The 15,040-nt window shown below is 45.9% G+C and overlaps 1 protein-coding gene across 1 annotated transcript in view; it reads left to right on the forward strand.

The window, feature by feature from the left end:
• The first annotated feature begins 4,607 nt into the window (after positions 1-4,607).
• SLC15A2 (solute carrier family 15 member 2) overlaps positions 4,608-15,040 on the forward strand; it is a 72,121-nt gene continuing 61,688 nt past the window's right edge. The window contains exon 1 of the mRNA XM_075609878.1: positions 4,608-4,870. Coding sequence (XP_075465993.1) covers positions 4,849-4,870 — 22 coding nt within the window. The 5' untranslated portion in view covers positions 4,608-4,848. The remainder of the gene's footprint in view (positions 4,871-15,040) is intronic.

A 15,040-nucleotide genomic window follows, 5' to 3' on the forward strand; every position in this document is an offset into this window, starting at 1 on the left:
TTGCACCTCACTCGGGCGGTTTTACTATCCCCCTCTTGCACTAGTGCAGTGTGTGACAGAATGCACACTGCCATTCTTTCCATAGGGGGAGAGGGTTGCCTCTTACAGACCAAGTTGGGTGATGGAGTACTCCCAGGTACAAGTCTGCACTCAGAGCACGGAGGACGATGCCGCCGGACATTGTTCAAGCTAGGACTTTTGCTGGCCTTTTGGCCGAAGAGTCCTTGAAAATTTGCACCTGAGCACAGAGGTCTCAATAATAGTGACACTGTGCACTTTTTCACGGAGGAGCACATACACATTGTGCACCAGCGGGAAAAAGAGTAAAAGCTGTCTCTGTGTAATTCAGCAGGCATAAGATTTATAGGAGTCCATGTTAAAATGGATAAGAAGCAAAAAGTGACACAATGTGAGTGCTCATTTGCATGTCATTACCCAGAATCCCTTGCTGCAGGAAAAGCGCGGGATGCTGTTCGCTTATCGTGTAAGGCAGGGTTGTCAGCCCGTCCCCGACGTGTGAATGTGCGGATACAGTAAGTGTTCTTTATCATTGCTGGGTTCCCGGTTACTGCAGGTGGAAAGGACATGTCACACCTCTGGTGACCATGGAGGCTAAGGGCCTCTCAAAACCAGTCCCAGTTTTCTGCTGCAGTTGTAAGAGACATGAAAGCGGTGGCTCCACACAAGTCGATACACCTTCTTATAACGTGGCACCTCTGTCACTGTCGCGGCATAAATGCACATTCAGGTAGAAAAAAGCCATTGGCATTAACGTGGGCTCAGGACTGTGCTTTATGGCTGCTATAACAATAAGTACGGGTCTTAAACATTAACCGCCCTATATAATGTAACTACAGACAGATGTCAGGAAACATAACATTAAGGTTGACATTTAGTGACAATTTACATCCCTTTGGAGCACCTGATTGTACAGATACCGCTCTAAGGGACTGGAAAGGACTCTTTATGTGGCCCGATAATGTAACACAATGATCCTCTGTCTAAGATAAGGATTGGCAATCAATACCCTGACACATTGTAACTAACGCTCTGTTACATGTGCACTTCCACTCAGGTGTCCAGCATGCTTATCTTCTGTACAAAGTGCCCCCACCTCCTGAAGTCTCCCGTAGGGATTACCTCCTTACGCTGAACATTACCTGCTCTGTTTTTCTTAGCAATGCTTCAGAACGTAGTCTTGGTCAGTGCAATGGTCAGTGCAATGGTCAGTGCAATGGGGGAATCGCTGCAGTATTTTATAATCCCTAACTCCGGGGTGGGAAACTCCTGTTCTCAAGGGCCACCAACAGATCAGGTTTTAAGGATATCCCTGCTTCAGCACAGGTGGCTCAATCAGTGACCCGATCTTTGACTGAACCACCTGTGCTGAAGCAGGGATATCCTGAATACCTGAGCTGTTGGTGGCCCTCGAGGACCGAGTTGCCCGCCCCTGCACTAGCAACAGAAGCCCCTGAATTCTTTTAAGAGGACTTTGCTTACCCAAAGTGGGAAGAAAACACTTAGAAATGGTCAGTGAGTACAGACACTGACTGGCACTGAGTGTGAAGCAGGGGAACCTGGGAGAAGGAGCGGCACAGTGAGTAAAGACACTGACTGGCACTGAGTGTGAAGCAGGGGAACCTGGGAGAAGGAGCGGCTCAGTGAGTAAAGACACTGACTGGCACTGAGTGTGAAGCAGGGGTACCTGGGAGAAGGAGCGGCTCAGTGAGTAAAGACACTGACTGGCACTGAGTGTGACGCAGGGGAACCTGGGAGAAGGAGCGGCTCAGTGAGTAAAGACACTGACTGGCACTGAGTGTGAAGCAGGGGAACCTGGGAGAAGGAGCGGCTCAGCGAGTAAAGACACTGACTGGCACTGAGTGTGAAGCAGGGGAGCCTGGGAGAAGGAGCGGCTCAGTGAGTAAAGACACTGACTGGCACTGAGTGTGAAGCAGGGGAGCCTGGGAGAAGTTGCGGCTCAGTGAGTAACGACACTGACTGGCACTGAGTGTGAAGCAGGGGAACCTGGGAGAAGGAGCGACTCAGTGAGTAACGACACTGACTGGCACTGAGTGTGAAGCAGGGGAACCTGGGAGAAGGAGCGGCTCAGTGAGACACTGACTGACACTGAGTGTGAAGCAGGGGAACCTGGGAGAAGGAGCGGCTCAGTGAGTAAAGACACTGACTGGCACTGAGTGTGACGCAGGGGAACCTGGGAGAAGGAGCGGCACAGTGAGTAACGACACTGACTGGCACTGAGTGTGAAGCAGGGGAACCTGGGAGAAGGAGCGGCTCAGTGAGTAACGACACTGACTGGCACTGAGTGTGAAGCAGGGGAACCTGGGAGAAGGAGCGGCTCAGTGAGTAAAGACACTGACTGGCACTGAGTGTGACGCAGGGGAACCTGGGAGAAGGAGCGGCTCAGTGAGACACTGACTGACACTGAGTGTGAAGCAGGGGATCCTGGGAGAAGGAGCGGCTCAGTGAGTAAAGACACTGACTGGCACTGAGTGTGAAGCAGGGGAACCTGGGAGAAGGAGCGGCTCAGCGAGTAAAGACACTGACTGGCACTGAGTGTGAAGCAGGGGAGCCTGGGAGAAGGAGCGGCTCAGTGAGTAAAGACACTGACTGGCACTGAGTGTGAAGCAGGGGGACCTGGGAGAAGGAGCGGCTCAGTGAGACACTGACTGGCACTGAGTGTGAAGCAGGGGAACCTGGGAGAAGGAGCGGCTCAGTGAGTAAAGACACTGACTGGCACTGAGTGTGACGCAGGGGAACCTGGGAGAAGGAGCGGCTCAGTGAGACACTGACTGACACTGAGTGTGAAGCAGGGGATCCTGGGAGAAGGAGCGGCTCAGTGAGTAAAGACACTGACTGGCACTGAGTGTGAAGCAGGGGAACCTGGGAGAAGGAGCGGCTCAGCGAGTAAAGACATTGACTGGCACTGAGTGTGAAGCAGGGGAGCCTGGGAGAAGGAGCGGCTCAGTGAGTAAAGACACTGACTGGCACTGAGTGTGAAGCAGGGGAGCCTGGGAGAAGTTGCGGCTCAGTGAGTAACGACACTGACTGGCACTGAGTGTGAAGCAGGGGAACCTGGGAGAAGGAGCGACTCAGTGAGTAACGACACTGACTGGCACTGAGTGTGAAGCAGGGGAAGCTGGGAGAAGGAGCGGCTCAGTGAGACACTGACTGACACTGAGTGTGAAGCAGGGGAACCTGGGAGAAGGAGCGGCTCAGTGAGTAAAGACACTGACTGGCACTGAGTGTGACGCAGGGGAACCTGGGAGAAGGAGCGGCTCAGTGAGTAACGACACTGACTGGCACTGAGTGTGAAGCAGGGGAACCTGGGAGAAGGAGCGGCTCAGTGAGTAACGACACTGACTGGCACTGAGTGTGAAGCAGGGGAACCTGGGAGAAGGAGCGGCTCAGTGAGTAACGACACTGACTGGCACTGAGTGTGAAGCAGGGGAACCTGGGAGAAGGAGCGGCTCAGTGAGACACTGACTGGCACTGAGTGTGAAGCAGGGGAACCTGGTTCAATTCCCAGTGTCGGCTCCTTGTCACAGTCACTTTATCTCCCTGTGCCTCAGGCACCAACAACATAGATTGTAACCTCCATGGGGCAGGGACCTGTGTCTGCAAAATGTCTCTGTAAAGCGCTACGTAAAACTAGCAGCGCTATACAAGAACATGCTATTATTATTATTATATTAAAGATTTAGTCCCGCCTCGGAGCAAAACGTAAGCTCCCGGGCACTGAATATTACAAACGCTTATATCTCCCGAATCGGGATTTAAAAAGAAAAACAGCATTTGAAATGGCAGAAATAGATTTATTAAAGTGATTGGCACAGACGCTGCTTTAAAGTTTTCTTGCTAGCCAGTTAATCCAGAAGCTATTTAAAGCAGCAATAAATATTACATTCCCCCTTTGTATATGTAAAGCGTGTGATAATGTATCATTCTACATTCTTACCTACGCTGGCAATCGTTTGGTGCTCCTGTTATAAAGCTATAAAAATCCTGATTGTGTGCCTAACATAATGGTCGTTTCAGTCAGTGTAACTCAGCAGCAACAATGTATCCTGATATTCCTAAGGTAACATTATCTATTGTTACAGTTTGCAGCTCAAACTGGTGGGAATATTGGCAACAAATGATCACAAACAGGAAAGTGTTACAAAGATCTTGCACTGCCGGGGAGGATGGATAAACCTGCTATAGAAATCAAAGGATGCTTTAAAACTCATTGAAAACGGCATTAAGAGTTAAATAATAATAATAATAATAATAAAAAATACGGAAAGTATTATCTAATACTACAGAACTGATTTATTAAAAACCATATACGATTTCATTTGTTTTGCTGCTTTCATCTTTAAAGAAACAATCCGTGCAAAATCTTACGTGTGTGATTTCTTAAAATAAATCAGCTCAACTCGTCCAAATTTACACGGGTAAATGGCTGAAACCTTTTATTTTGGCAATGCCCTTTAATCCTCCATCATGTGATAACCTGGTATTAATCTCCTCATATGTATTGTAAACAAAAAAGTATTCAACAAACACCCAACACCCACCCCAAGAATTTCCATCAGATGCAGCCAGACATCTTATGACACAATCACTGAGAGGTTGAGTGCGCTTGTCCAAAGGTTAACCATTCAAAACTTTCTATCCCATCTTAAATGACTGAACAAGTACACATTACTGGCAGTGTAAGAAAGGTGGGAACTTCCATGGGAATCATTAACAAGGCTTTAGGAAAAAAAGATGCCCATTGGGGAGGATCTGCAGTTTGCCTGAAGCTGGACAGAGGCTCAGAGCAGAGAACTTACAGCTGGTAACATGGAACCAGAGAAGCCCAGAGGTAAGTGACTGCCCCTCCTTATCTGTGTGTTCTCCCCCCGCCCCCAGACATTCCCTGCACTGGGGCTTTCTTGCTGCTGTGCTAACATTGGAGATATCAGCTTTTACACGGTGGCTAAAGTTGCAGAGAGGGTTTCAGGTTTGGCTCCTAAAAAAACTGGGATAATTACCTCGCCCAGGTAGAATTTAGCACAGGTTGAACTCAATGGACATACTGTATGTCGGTATTTTTTCAAAGAGAAAAATTGTTGCCTAATTATTTAATGTCTTTCATTTAAATTCCAGAGTCCAAAGGTTCACTTTATTTATTTATTCTTTTACATGCTCCGATCTCTGTATCGTGTAAAGAGTACGTTCCTACTGCCTGTGAGATTTCTGCGTTATGTCTGCGTGATCATGTCTGCGTTATATGTCTGCGTTATATGTCTGCGTTATAAGTCTGCGTTATATGTCTGCGTTATATGTCTGCGTGATCATGTCTGTGTTATATGTCTGCATAGCACTGTGCACATGTAATAGCAAAATACAGAGGATGGACTGTACATCACAGAGAAAGAACAGCAGAGGAGAGTAAAATTATGGGAGGAAAGGTTGTAACACTACATGCATACTAACATACAGTACTAACATAATAACATACCAACATACATTACTAACATACTAACATTCTAACATACAGTACTAACATTCTAACATACAGTACTAACATTCTAACATACAGTACTAACATTCTAACATACAGTACTAACATACAGTACTAACATTTTAACATACAGTTCTAACATACTGTCACGGTAGCTTGTGACAGGCTGTAATTTACACCAAAACTATATATAAATATATATATATACCTGGGTTTGAACTGGGACGAGACTTAGATATGATAAATATAATTTATTCCTTGATAAAGGTGAACACAGCAGATTATACAATAACAGCAAAATATAGACACTTACTTAAAGATTATGGCAAGAAAGCCACCAGGATTACAGACTGGCCACTTCTCCCATATTTCAGTTGACATCACAGCAAAACAGGCAGGACACATGCATGGCATTTCTTCTCAGCAATCAAGATGGTATAGCACAACAGGCCTGATGACATGCAGGCATGAAGATCATTTGCATGAAGAACCATGAAGAACTTTGCATGAACAACATGGATAAAAAGGGTGGCTCTGACTTATATATCATTTTAACCCTTGCATCCCAGCTTACGGCGCCGTGCCGTCTTGTAAAATCCCCTTTGAAGCTTTTGAAGCTGACTTTGGGCTTCCAGGGTCCAGTGTGAAAGTTTTCACTTACTCTGGTTAATTCCTTTTGTCCGTTGGGCCAAGCATAAGCAATTAGCAACTTAGCCTTTGATGACCAGGCTTGTAAATTCTAGCCTTTCCTGCTCATCACAACAGGGGTTCCTCAGAACTCAACCAAAATTTCATATTTACTGCAAATCATTGCCTAACTTCCGTTCCGTAATACACACAGTCAGGTGAGATATATTAATACAGTCCGTCACACCTGACGCTCGCAGAGAGACCAAACATTACAGTGTAATATGAAAATTAATAGAGATATTAATATCTGGCATTTAGCAGCAGTTACATATACAGTGTTTAGACTCCCAAAGATATGCTAAGTCCCACGAATACAAATATGTAATTCTTATCCTTTTCAGCCAAGGACATCTCATAATATTCTTATATTTAATAAGGTTACTCCTTTTGATTCCCTTCTTGGGTAGCTCCACCCCTGCCCCCATCAACAAAACCTTTTGAAGTAGGCTTGTAGCTTCTCGCATAACCAACTAGGGCAGTACCTGTTGGCTGCTTCCTGGGCCTTGCATAGCAATTAGGTAATCACTCTCTTGATCACTTATGTATCACACCTAAGCGCAGACCTCTCTGTTGATATACACTTCCAGTGAGGAAGCTTGCATATCAAACGTGAATTGACCCAGTTGGTCCTGGTACGCATTACAAAGGCAGGCAGAGGTTATTAGCATTTGGCCTGTACATTGTAAGACTGCCCCAGAGAGGCACAAATATCAAAATTATATGTCCCCCTTCTGACAAAGTTATATGTTTCATATGTGGGTACTTGGGGGGTTTCCCCGGAGGCTGCACCCCCAGACTCAGGGGCTGGCTGCAAACAGGTATTAACATACTGTACACTAAAAAACCCTTCTGCTTTTCACATTCAACTTCAATTAAGCCCTTTGAAGTCCAGGTTTCCTGAAAAGACACAATACAGTGGAATTTCCTTAAACTGTAGCTTATTAACCCCTTATGATCCAGTGGGTGGGTTATGCAGACACTGACCCAGCAACAATACATTTTACACAGGGGAATAAGCATTTTCATGTTATAACAAGGGTTAAATCACATTTCTGGACCTCAGCCCAGTTAACCCCTTGTCTCCCTGGCGAGGTTAGAGGGGGGCCCTTGGGGAGTAAACCCTCACTATCGTCACACATACTAACATACATTACTAACATACTAACATACAGTACTAACATTCTAACATACAGTACTAACATACTAACATACAGTACTAACATTCTAACATACAGTACTAACATACTAACATACAGTACTAACATTCTAACATACAGTACTAACATACTAGCATACAGTACTAACATACTAACATGCAGTACTAACATTCTAACATACAGTACTAACATACAGTACTAACATTCTAACATACAGTACTAACATACAGTACTAACATACAGTACTAACATACTAACATACAGTACTAACATTCTAACATACAGTACTAACATACTAACATACAGTACTAACATACTAACATACAGTACTAACATACAGCACTAACATACTAACATACAGTACTAACATACTAACATACAGTACTAACATACTGACATACAGTACTAACATACAGCACTAACATACTAACATCCAGCACTAACATACTAACATACAGTACTAACATACCAACATACTAACATACAGTACTAACATACTAACATACTAACATACAGTACTAACATACTAACATACAGTACTAACATACAGTACTAACATACTAACATACAGTACTAACATACTAACATACAGTACTAACATTCTAACATACAGTACTAACATACAGTACTAACATACAGTACTAACATTCTAACATACAGTACTAACATTCTAACATACAGTACTAACATTCTAACATACAGTACTAACATTCTAACATACAGTACTAACATTCTAATATACAGTACTAACATACTAACATACAGTACTAACATACTAACATACAGTACTAACATACTAACATACAGTACTAACATACTAACATACAGTACTAACATACTAACATACAGTACTAACATACTAACATACTAACATACAGTACTAACATACAGTACTAACATATTAACATACAGTACTAACATACAGTACTAACATACTAACATACAGTACTAACATTCTAACATACAGTACTAACATTCTAACATACAGTACTAACATACTAACATACAGTACTAACATACTAATATACTAACATACAGTACTAACATTCTAACATACAGTACTAACATACTAACATACAGTACTAACATACTAACATACAGTATTAACATTCTAATACAGTACTAACATTCTAACATACAGTACTAACATTCTAACATACAGTACTAACATAGTAACATACTAAAATACAGTACTAATATAGTAACATACTAAAATACAGTACTAACATATTAACATACAGTACTAACATACTAATATACAGTACTAATATAGTAACATACTAAAATACAGTAATAACATACAGTACTAATATAGTAACATACTAACATACAGTATGAATATACTAACATGCTAACATACAGAACTAATATAGTAACATACTAACACACAGTATGAATATACTAACATGCTAACATACAGTACTAACACACCGTACTAACATACTAACAAGCAGCCAGTTACAATTCTCTCACTTTTTTCTTTTTTTAATCTTGAATCATACAGTATTAACATACTAACATACAGTACTAATATAGTAACATACTAACATACAGTATTAACATACTAACATACAGTACTAATATAGTAACATACTAATATACAGTATTAACATAAAGTACTAATATAGTAACATACTAACATACAGTATTAACATACTAACATACAGTACTAATATAGTAACATACTAATATACAGTATTAACATACTAACATACAATACTAATATAGTAACATACTAATATACAGTACTAACATACTAACATTCAGTACTAATATAGTAACATACTAATATACAGTACTAACATACTAACATACAGTACTAACATACTAACATGCAGTACTAATATAGTAAGATACTAATATACAGTACTAAACAGAGTACTAATATAGTAACATACTCATATACAGTACTAACATACAGTACTAATATAGTAACACTAGCTGAGAGACCCGGCGTTGCCCGGGATGTAATTTTGGGGGGGCGTACGACAGGGTTAGGCTTCCTCCCCCCTTGACAGCTAGGTGGGTGACTGAGTTGACTGAGTGTGTGGGTGACTGGGTGGGTGGGTGACACTTGACTGAGTGGGTGGGTGGGTGACTTTGGGTCGGTGGGTGACTTTGGGTCGGTTTGACTTTGGGTCGGTGGGTGGGTGACTTTGGGTCGGTGGGTGGGTGACTTGGGGTCGGTTTGACTTTGGGTCGGTGGGTGGGTGACTTTGGGTCGGTGGGTGTGTGACTTTGGGTCGGTGGGTGGGTGACTTTGGGTCGGTTTGACTTTGGGTCGGTGGGTGGGTGACTTTGGGTCGGTGGGTGACTTTGGGTCGGTGGTTGGGTGGGTGAGTTGGGTCGGTGGGTGGGTGACTGACTGGGTGAGTGGGAGACTGACTGGGTGGGTGAGTGGGAGACTGACTGGGTGGGTGAGTGGGTGACTGACTGGGTGAGTGGGTGACTGACTGGGTGGGTGAGTGGGTGACTGACTGGGTGGGTGAGTGGGTGACTGACTGGGTGGGTGAGTGGGTGACTGACTGGGTGACTGACTGGGTGGGTGAGTGGGTGACTGACTGAGTGGGTGACTGACTGGGTGAGTGGGTGACTGACTGGGTGGGTGAGTGGGTGACTGACTGGGTGGGTGAGTGGGTGACTGACTGGGTGGGTGACTGACTGGGTGGGTGGGTGACTGGGTGGGTGAGTGGGTGACTGGGTGGGTGAGTGGGTGACTGACTGACTGAATGGGTGGGTGACTGGGTGACTGACTGAATGGGTGACTGGGTGACTGAATGGGTGGGTGACTGACTGAGTGGGTGGCTGACTGAGTGGGTGACTGACTGAGTGGGTGGGTGACTGAGTGGGTGGGTGACTGAGTGAGTGGGTGACTGAGTGGGTGGGTGACTGAGTGAGTGGGTGGGAGGGTGACTGAGTGGGTGGGTGGGTGACTGAGTGAAAGTGACTGGGTGAAAGTGACTAGGTGGGTGTGTTGGTGGGTGACTGAGTGGGTGACTGACTGAGTGGGTGGGTGACTGAGTGGGTGGGTGACTGAGTGAGTGGGTGACTGAGTGGGTGGGTGACTGAGTGAGTGGGTGGGTGACTGAGTGGGTGGGTGGGTGACTGAGTGAAAGTGGGTGACTGGGTGAAAGTGACTGGGTGAAAGTGACTGGGTGGGTGACTGGGTGGGTGTGTGGGTGACTGAGTGAAAGTGGGTGACTGGGTGAAAGTGACTGGGTGAAAGTGACTGGGTGGGTGACTGAGTGGGTGACTGAGTGAGTGGGTGGGTGACTAAGTGAGTGGGTGGGTGACTGAGTGAGTGGGTGACTAAGTGAGTTTTTGGGTGACTAAGTGAGTGGGTGGGTGGGTTACTGAGTGGGTGGGTGACTGAGTGAGTGACTGAGTGGGTGACTGAGTGAGTGGGTGGGTGACTGGGTGGGTGGGTGAAAGTGACTGGGTGGGTGGGTGAGTGTGTGGGTGACTGGGTGACAGTGCGTGGGTGGGAGACGGTGGGTGACTTACCTTGACCCCGTGGCATCCGGCTGGGGCAGGAGGTGAGTTCGGGAAGCTGGGGGGGGGGGGGGGCAAGAGTGGCAGGAGTCCCGCACCGCGCTTCCCCTCTCCGGTAGCGGCGCACGTGAGGGGGAGTCCCGCGCCGCGCTTCCCCTCTCCGGTAGCGGCGCACGTGAGGGGGAGAGCAGGAGGCCCGGGCCGCGCCGCGAGGGGGGAGGAGCCTGGAGTTTGCTGCTGAGCAGGAGGGCCGCGCTTCCTCCGCGGCGCACGGTGAGGGTGCGGCTGGGGATGTTGCGGAGCGTGGGGATTTGGGTGAGGTGGGGAGGGGGGAGAGAGTGAGGGGCACCGGGAGAGGGCGGGGGGGGGGTGGAAGGTGAGCTGCGGTCCAACTGACGGGGGAGAGTGTGTGTCCCCTGTGTGTGTGTTTCCCTGTGTGTGTCCCTGTGTGTGTGTGTCCCTGTGTGTGTGTCCCTGTGTGTGTGTGTCCCTGTGTGTGTCCCTGTGTGTGTGTCCGTGTGTGTGTGTGTGTCCCTGTGTTTGTGTGTGTGTGTTTGTGTCCCTGTGTGTGTGTCCCTGTGTGTGTGTCCTTTGGCCCGTCACTCCGCCTCAGGCCAATGAGAGGTGTGCGGGGGCGGACCAAGGGACCAATGAGATTTCCCCTAGGGACACCGGACATCCAGGCAGGCAGGCAGGCAGGCAGGCAGGCAGGCAGGCAGGCAGGCAGGCATACAGTGCTTTCACTAATATAGTATAAGATACTAATATATAGTACTAACATACAGTACTAATATAGTAACATACTAATATACAGTACTAACATACAGTACTAATATAGTAACATACTAATATACAGTACTAACATACAGTACTAATATAGTAACATACTAATATACAGTACTAACATACAGTACTAATATAGTAACATACTAATATACAGTACTAACATACAGTACTAATATAGTAACATACTAATATACAGTATTAACATACTAACATACAGTACTAATATAGTAACATACTAATATACAGTACTAACATACAGTACTAATATAGTGACATACTAATATACAGTACTAATATAGTAACATACTAATATACAGTACTAACATACAGTACTAATATAGTAACATACTAATATACAGTATTAACATACTAACATACAGTACTCATATAGTAACATACTAATATACAGTACTAACATACAGTACTAATACAGTAACATACTAATATACAGTACGAACACACAGTACTAACATACAGTACTAATATAGTAACATACTAATATACAGTATTAACATACAGTACTAATATAGTAACATACTAATATACAGTACTAACATACAGTACTAATACAGTAACATACTAACATACAGTACTAACACACAGTACTAATATAGTAACATACTAACACACAGTACTAACATACAGTACTAATATAGTAACATACTAATATACAGTACTAACATACAGTACTAATATAGTAACATACTAACACACAGTACTAACATACAGCACGAATATAGTAACATGCTAATATACAGTACTAATACAGTAACATACTAATATACAGTACTTACATACAGTACTAATATAGTAACATACTAACATACAGTCAGTCACAATTCTGTCACTTTTTTCTTTTTGTAACCTTGAATCTCCCAGAGATATTTGATGTAATAGTGGTCAGTGTAATGGTGGTCAGTGTAATGGTGGTCAGTGTAAGGGTGGTCAGTGTAAGGGTGGTCAGTGTAATGGTGGTCAGTGTAATGGTGGTCAGTGTAAGGGTGGTCAGTGTAATGGTGGTCAGTGTAATGGGGTCAGTGTAAGGGTGGTCAGTGTAAGGGTGGTCAGTGTAATGGTGGTCAGTGTAAGGGTGGTCAGTGTAAGGGTGGTCAGTGGGTTTCTATGGCTGCTGTTACAGTAGCCGGCCTTAAAGAAATAGTTTTTCTGTATATCGTCTGATTTCTCTAACGGCTAGCGGCGCTCTGATTTTCTGATTTAATCCAAGCACGGCACTTTTTTCCCCTTCTTTGTGGAGCCGTTGACACCACTTGTCACTAGTTTATCCCTTAATCTCCCGGCCCCTTCCAGTCCGAACAGACCTGTGGGTCTGTGTATGATTTTATTGCTGATAAAAGGGGAAACAATGACACAGAGATGGATGCAAATAGGTGTCATTCACTTCTATGAAACAAACAGTACCTCTCATAGTGCGCTGATACACTCATGCAACAGGAGAATAGCTGAGCTAAAAGAGCACAGCATATAAAAACAAAGAGAGGCCTATATATATATATATATAAAATGGAAATATTCCTGTATATTCATTTGCATGTCTTAGACAGGTCTGCAACCCCGCCTTTCACCATTATCACCCAGCACACAGCACTTCCACTGCAGCAAGGGATTCTGGGGAATGACATGCAAATGAGCACACAGTGCCACCTTTTGCTTCAAATTCATTTTTAACATGGTTCCATATATATCTATCTATATATTTTCAAAAATCTTGTGTGTGAGTGTCTGGAGACCATTTGATTGGTCCGTCTGTCCGCCCGCCCTCCCACGGCTGTCATTGGCCGGTGTGTCTGCCCCCCCCCACAGCTCTCATTGGCCCCCCAGAGCACGCTCTCTCCTTCTCTCACCTCCCACAGCGCTCTCACCTGCCACAGGCCGCTCCCTTCCCCGGCGCTCTCACCTCCCACAGGCCGCTCCCTTCCCCGGCGCTCTCACCCTTCCCCGGCGCTCTCACCCTTCCCCCCGGCTCCCCATCCCTGAGAGCGCTCCTCCGGCTCTCTCCGCCTCTCCCGTGAAAGGCATGTTAAACGGCGGGGCACAGCACCTCCCTGCCCTTTGCCCCCCCTTTCCTGCCTTTGCCCCCCTCCCTCCCTGCCCTTTGCCCTCCCTGCCCTTTGCCCCCCCTCCCTCCCCTTTGCCCCCCCTGCCCTTTGCCCCCCCTGCCCTTTGCCCTCCCTGCCCTTTGCCCCCCGCCCCTCCCTGCCCTTTGCCCCCCACCCCTCCCTGCCCTTTGCCCCCCCTCCCTGCCCTTTGCCCCCCCGCCCCTCCATGCCCTTTGCCCCCCGCCCCTCCGTGCCCTTTGCCGCCCCGCCCTTTGCCGCCCCGCCCTGCCCTTTGCCCCCCCTTCGCTGCCCTTTGCCGCTCCCTGCCCTTTGCCCCTCCTTCCCTGCCCTTTGCCCGCCCTTCCCTTTGCCCCCCCTTCCCTGCCCTTTGCCCCCCCTTCCCTTCGCCCCCCTCTTCCCTGCCCTTTGCCCCCCTCTTCCCTGCCCATTCGCCCCTCTTCCCTACCCTTTGCCCTTCCACGCCCCTTGCCCCCCCCGCCCTTCCACGCCCTTTGCCCCCCGCCCTTCCACTCTATGCCCCCTGCCCTTCCACGCCGGTATATCAGCTAGTATATATATATATATATATATTATATATATATAAATATATATTAATATTTCCATTTGCTATATGCTTTACTGTGGAGGGTTTTTTTCACTATTTTTTACCCACCATAACCTTAATAATGTGTGTGTGTGTGTGTGTGTGTGTGTATGTGTGTGTGTGTTTGTGTGTGTGTGTGTGTGTGTGTGTGTGTGTGTGTGTGTGTGTGTGTGTGTGTGTGTGTGTGTGTGTGTGTGTGTGTGTGTGTGTGTGTGTGTGTGTGTGTGTGTGTGTGTGTGTGTGTGTGTGTGTGTGTGTGTGTGTGTGTGTGTGTGTGTTTCATAGACAGCAAAGTAGCAAAGTAACAGGCTACCCGATCACTAGGGAGAGTTGTATTGTATGTCTTTATTTATATTGCGCCATTAATGTACATAGCGCTTCACAGTAGTAATACACGTGGTAATCAAATAAATAACAGATAATATAAATAACAGGTCATGGGAATAAGTGCTTCAGACATAAAAGTAACATTAAGGAAGAGGAGTCCCTGCCCCGAGGAGCTTACAGTCTAATTGGTAGGTAGGAAGAACGTACAGAGACAGTAGGAGGGAGTTCTGGTAAGTGCGTCTGCAGGGGACCAAGCTTTATGTATCATGTGTTCAGAATGTTCACAGTGCTATTCATATGCTTGTTTAAGCAAGTTTGTCTTAAGGTGGGTCTTAAAGGTGGATAGTGAGGGTGCTAGTCAGGTACTGAGGGGAAGGGCATTCCAGAGGTGTGGGGCAGTCAGTGAAAAAGAGAG

The sequence above is a fragment of the Ascaphus truei genome, chromosome 7 (genome assembly GCF_040206685.1).
Source record: "Ascaphus truei isolate aAscTru1 chromosome 7, aAscTru1.hap1, whole genome shotgun sequence".
Taxonomy (NCBI): domain Eukaryota; kingdom Metazoa; phylum Chordata; class Amphibia; order Anura; family Ascaphidae; genus Ascaphus; species Ascaphus truei.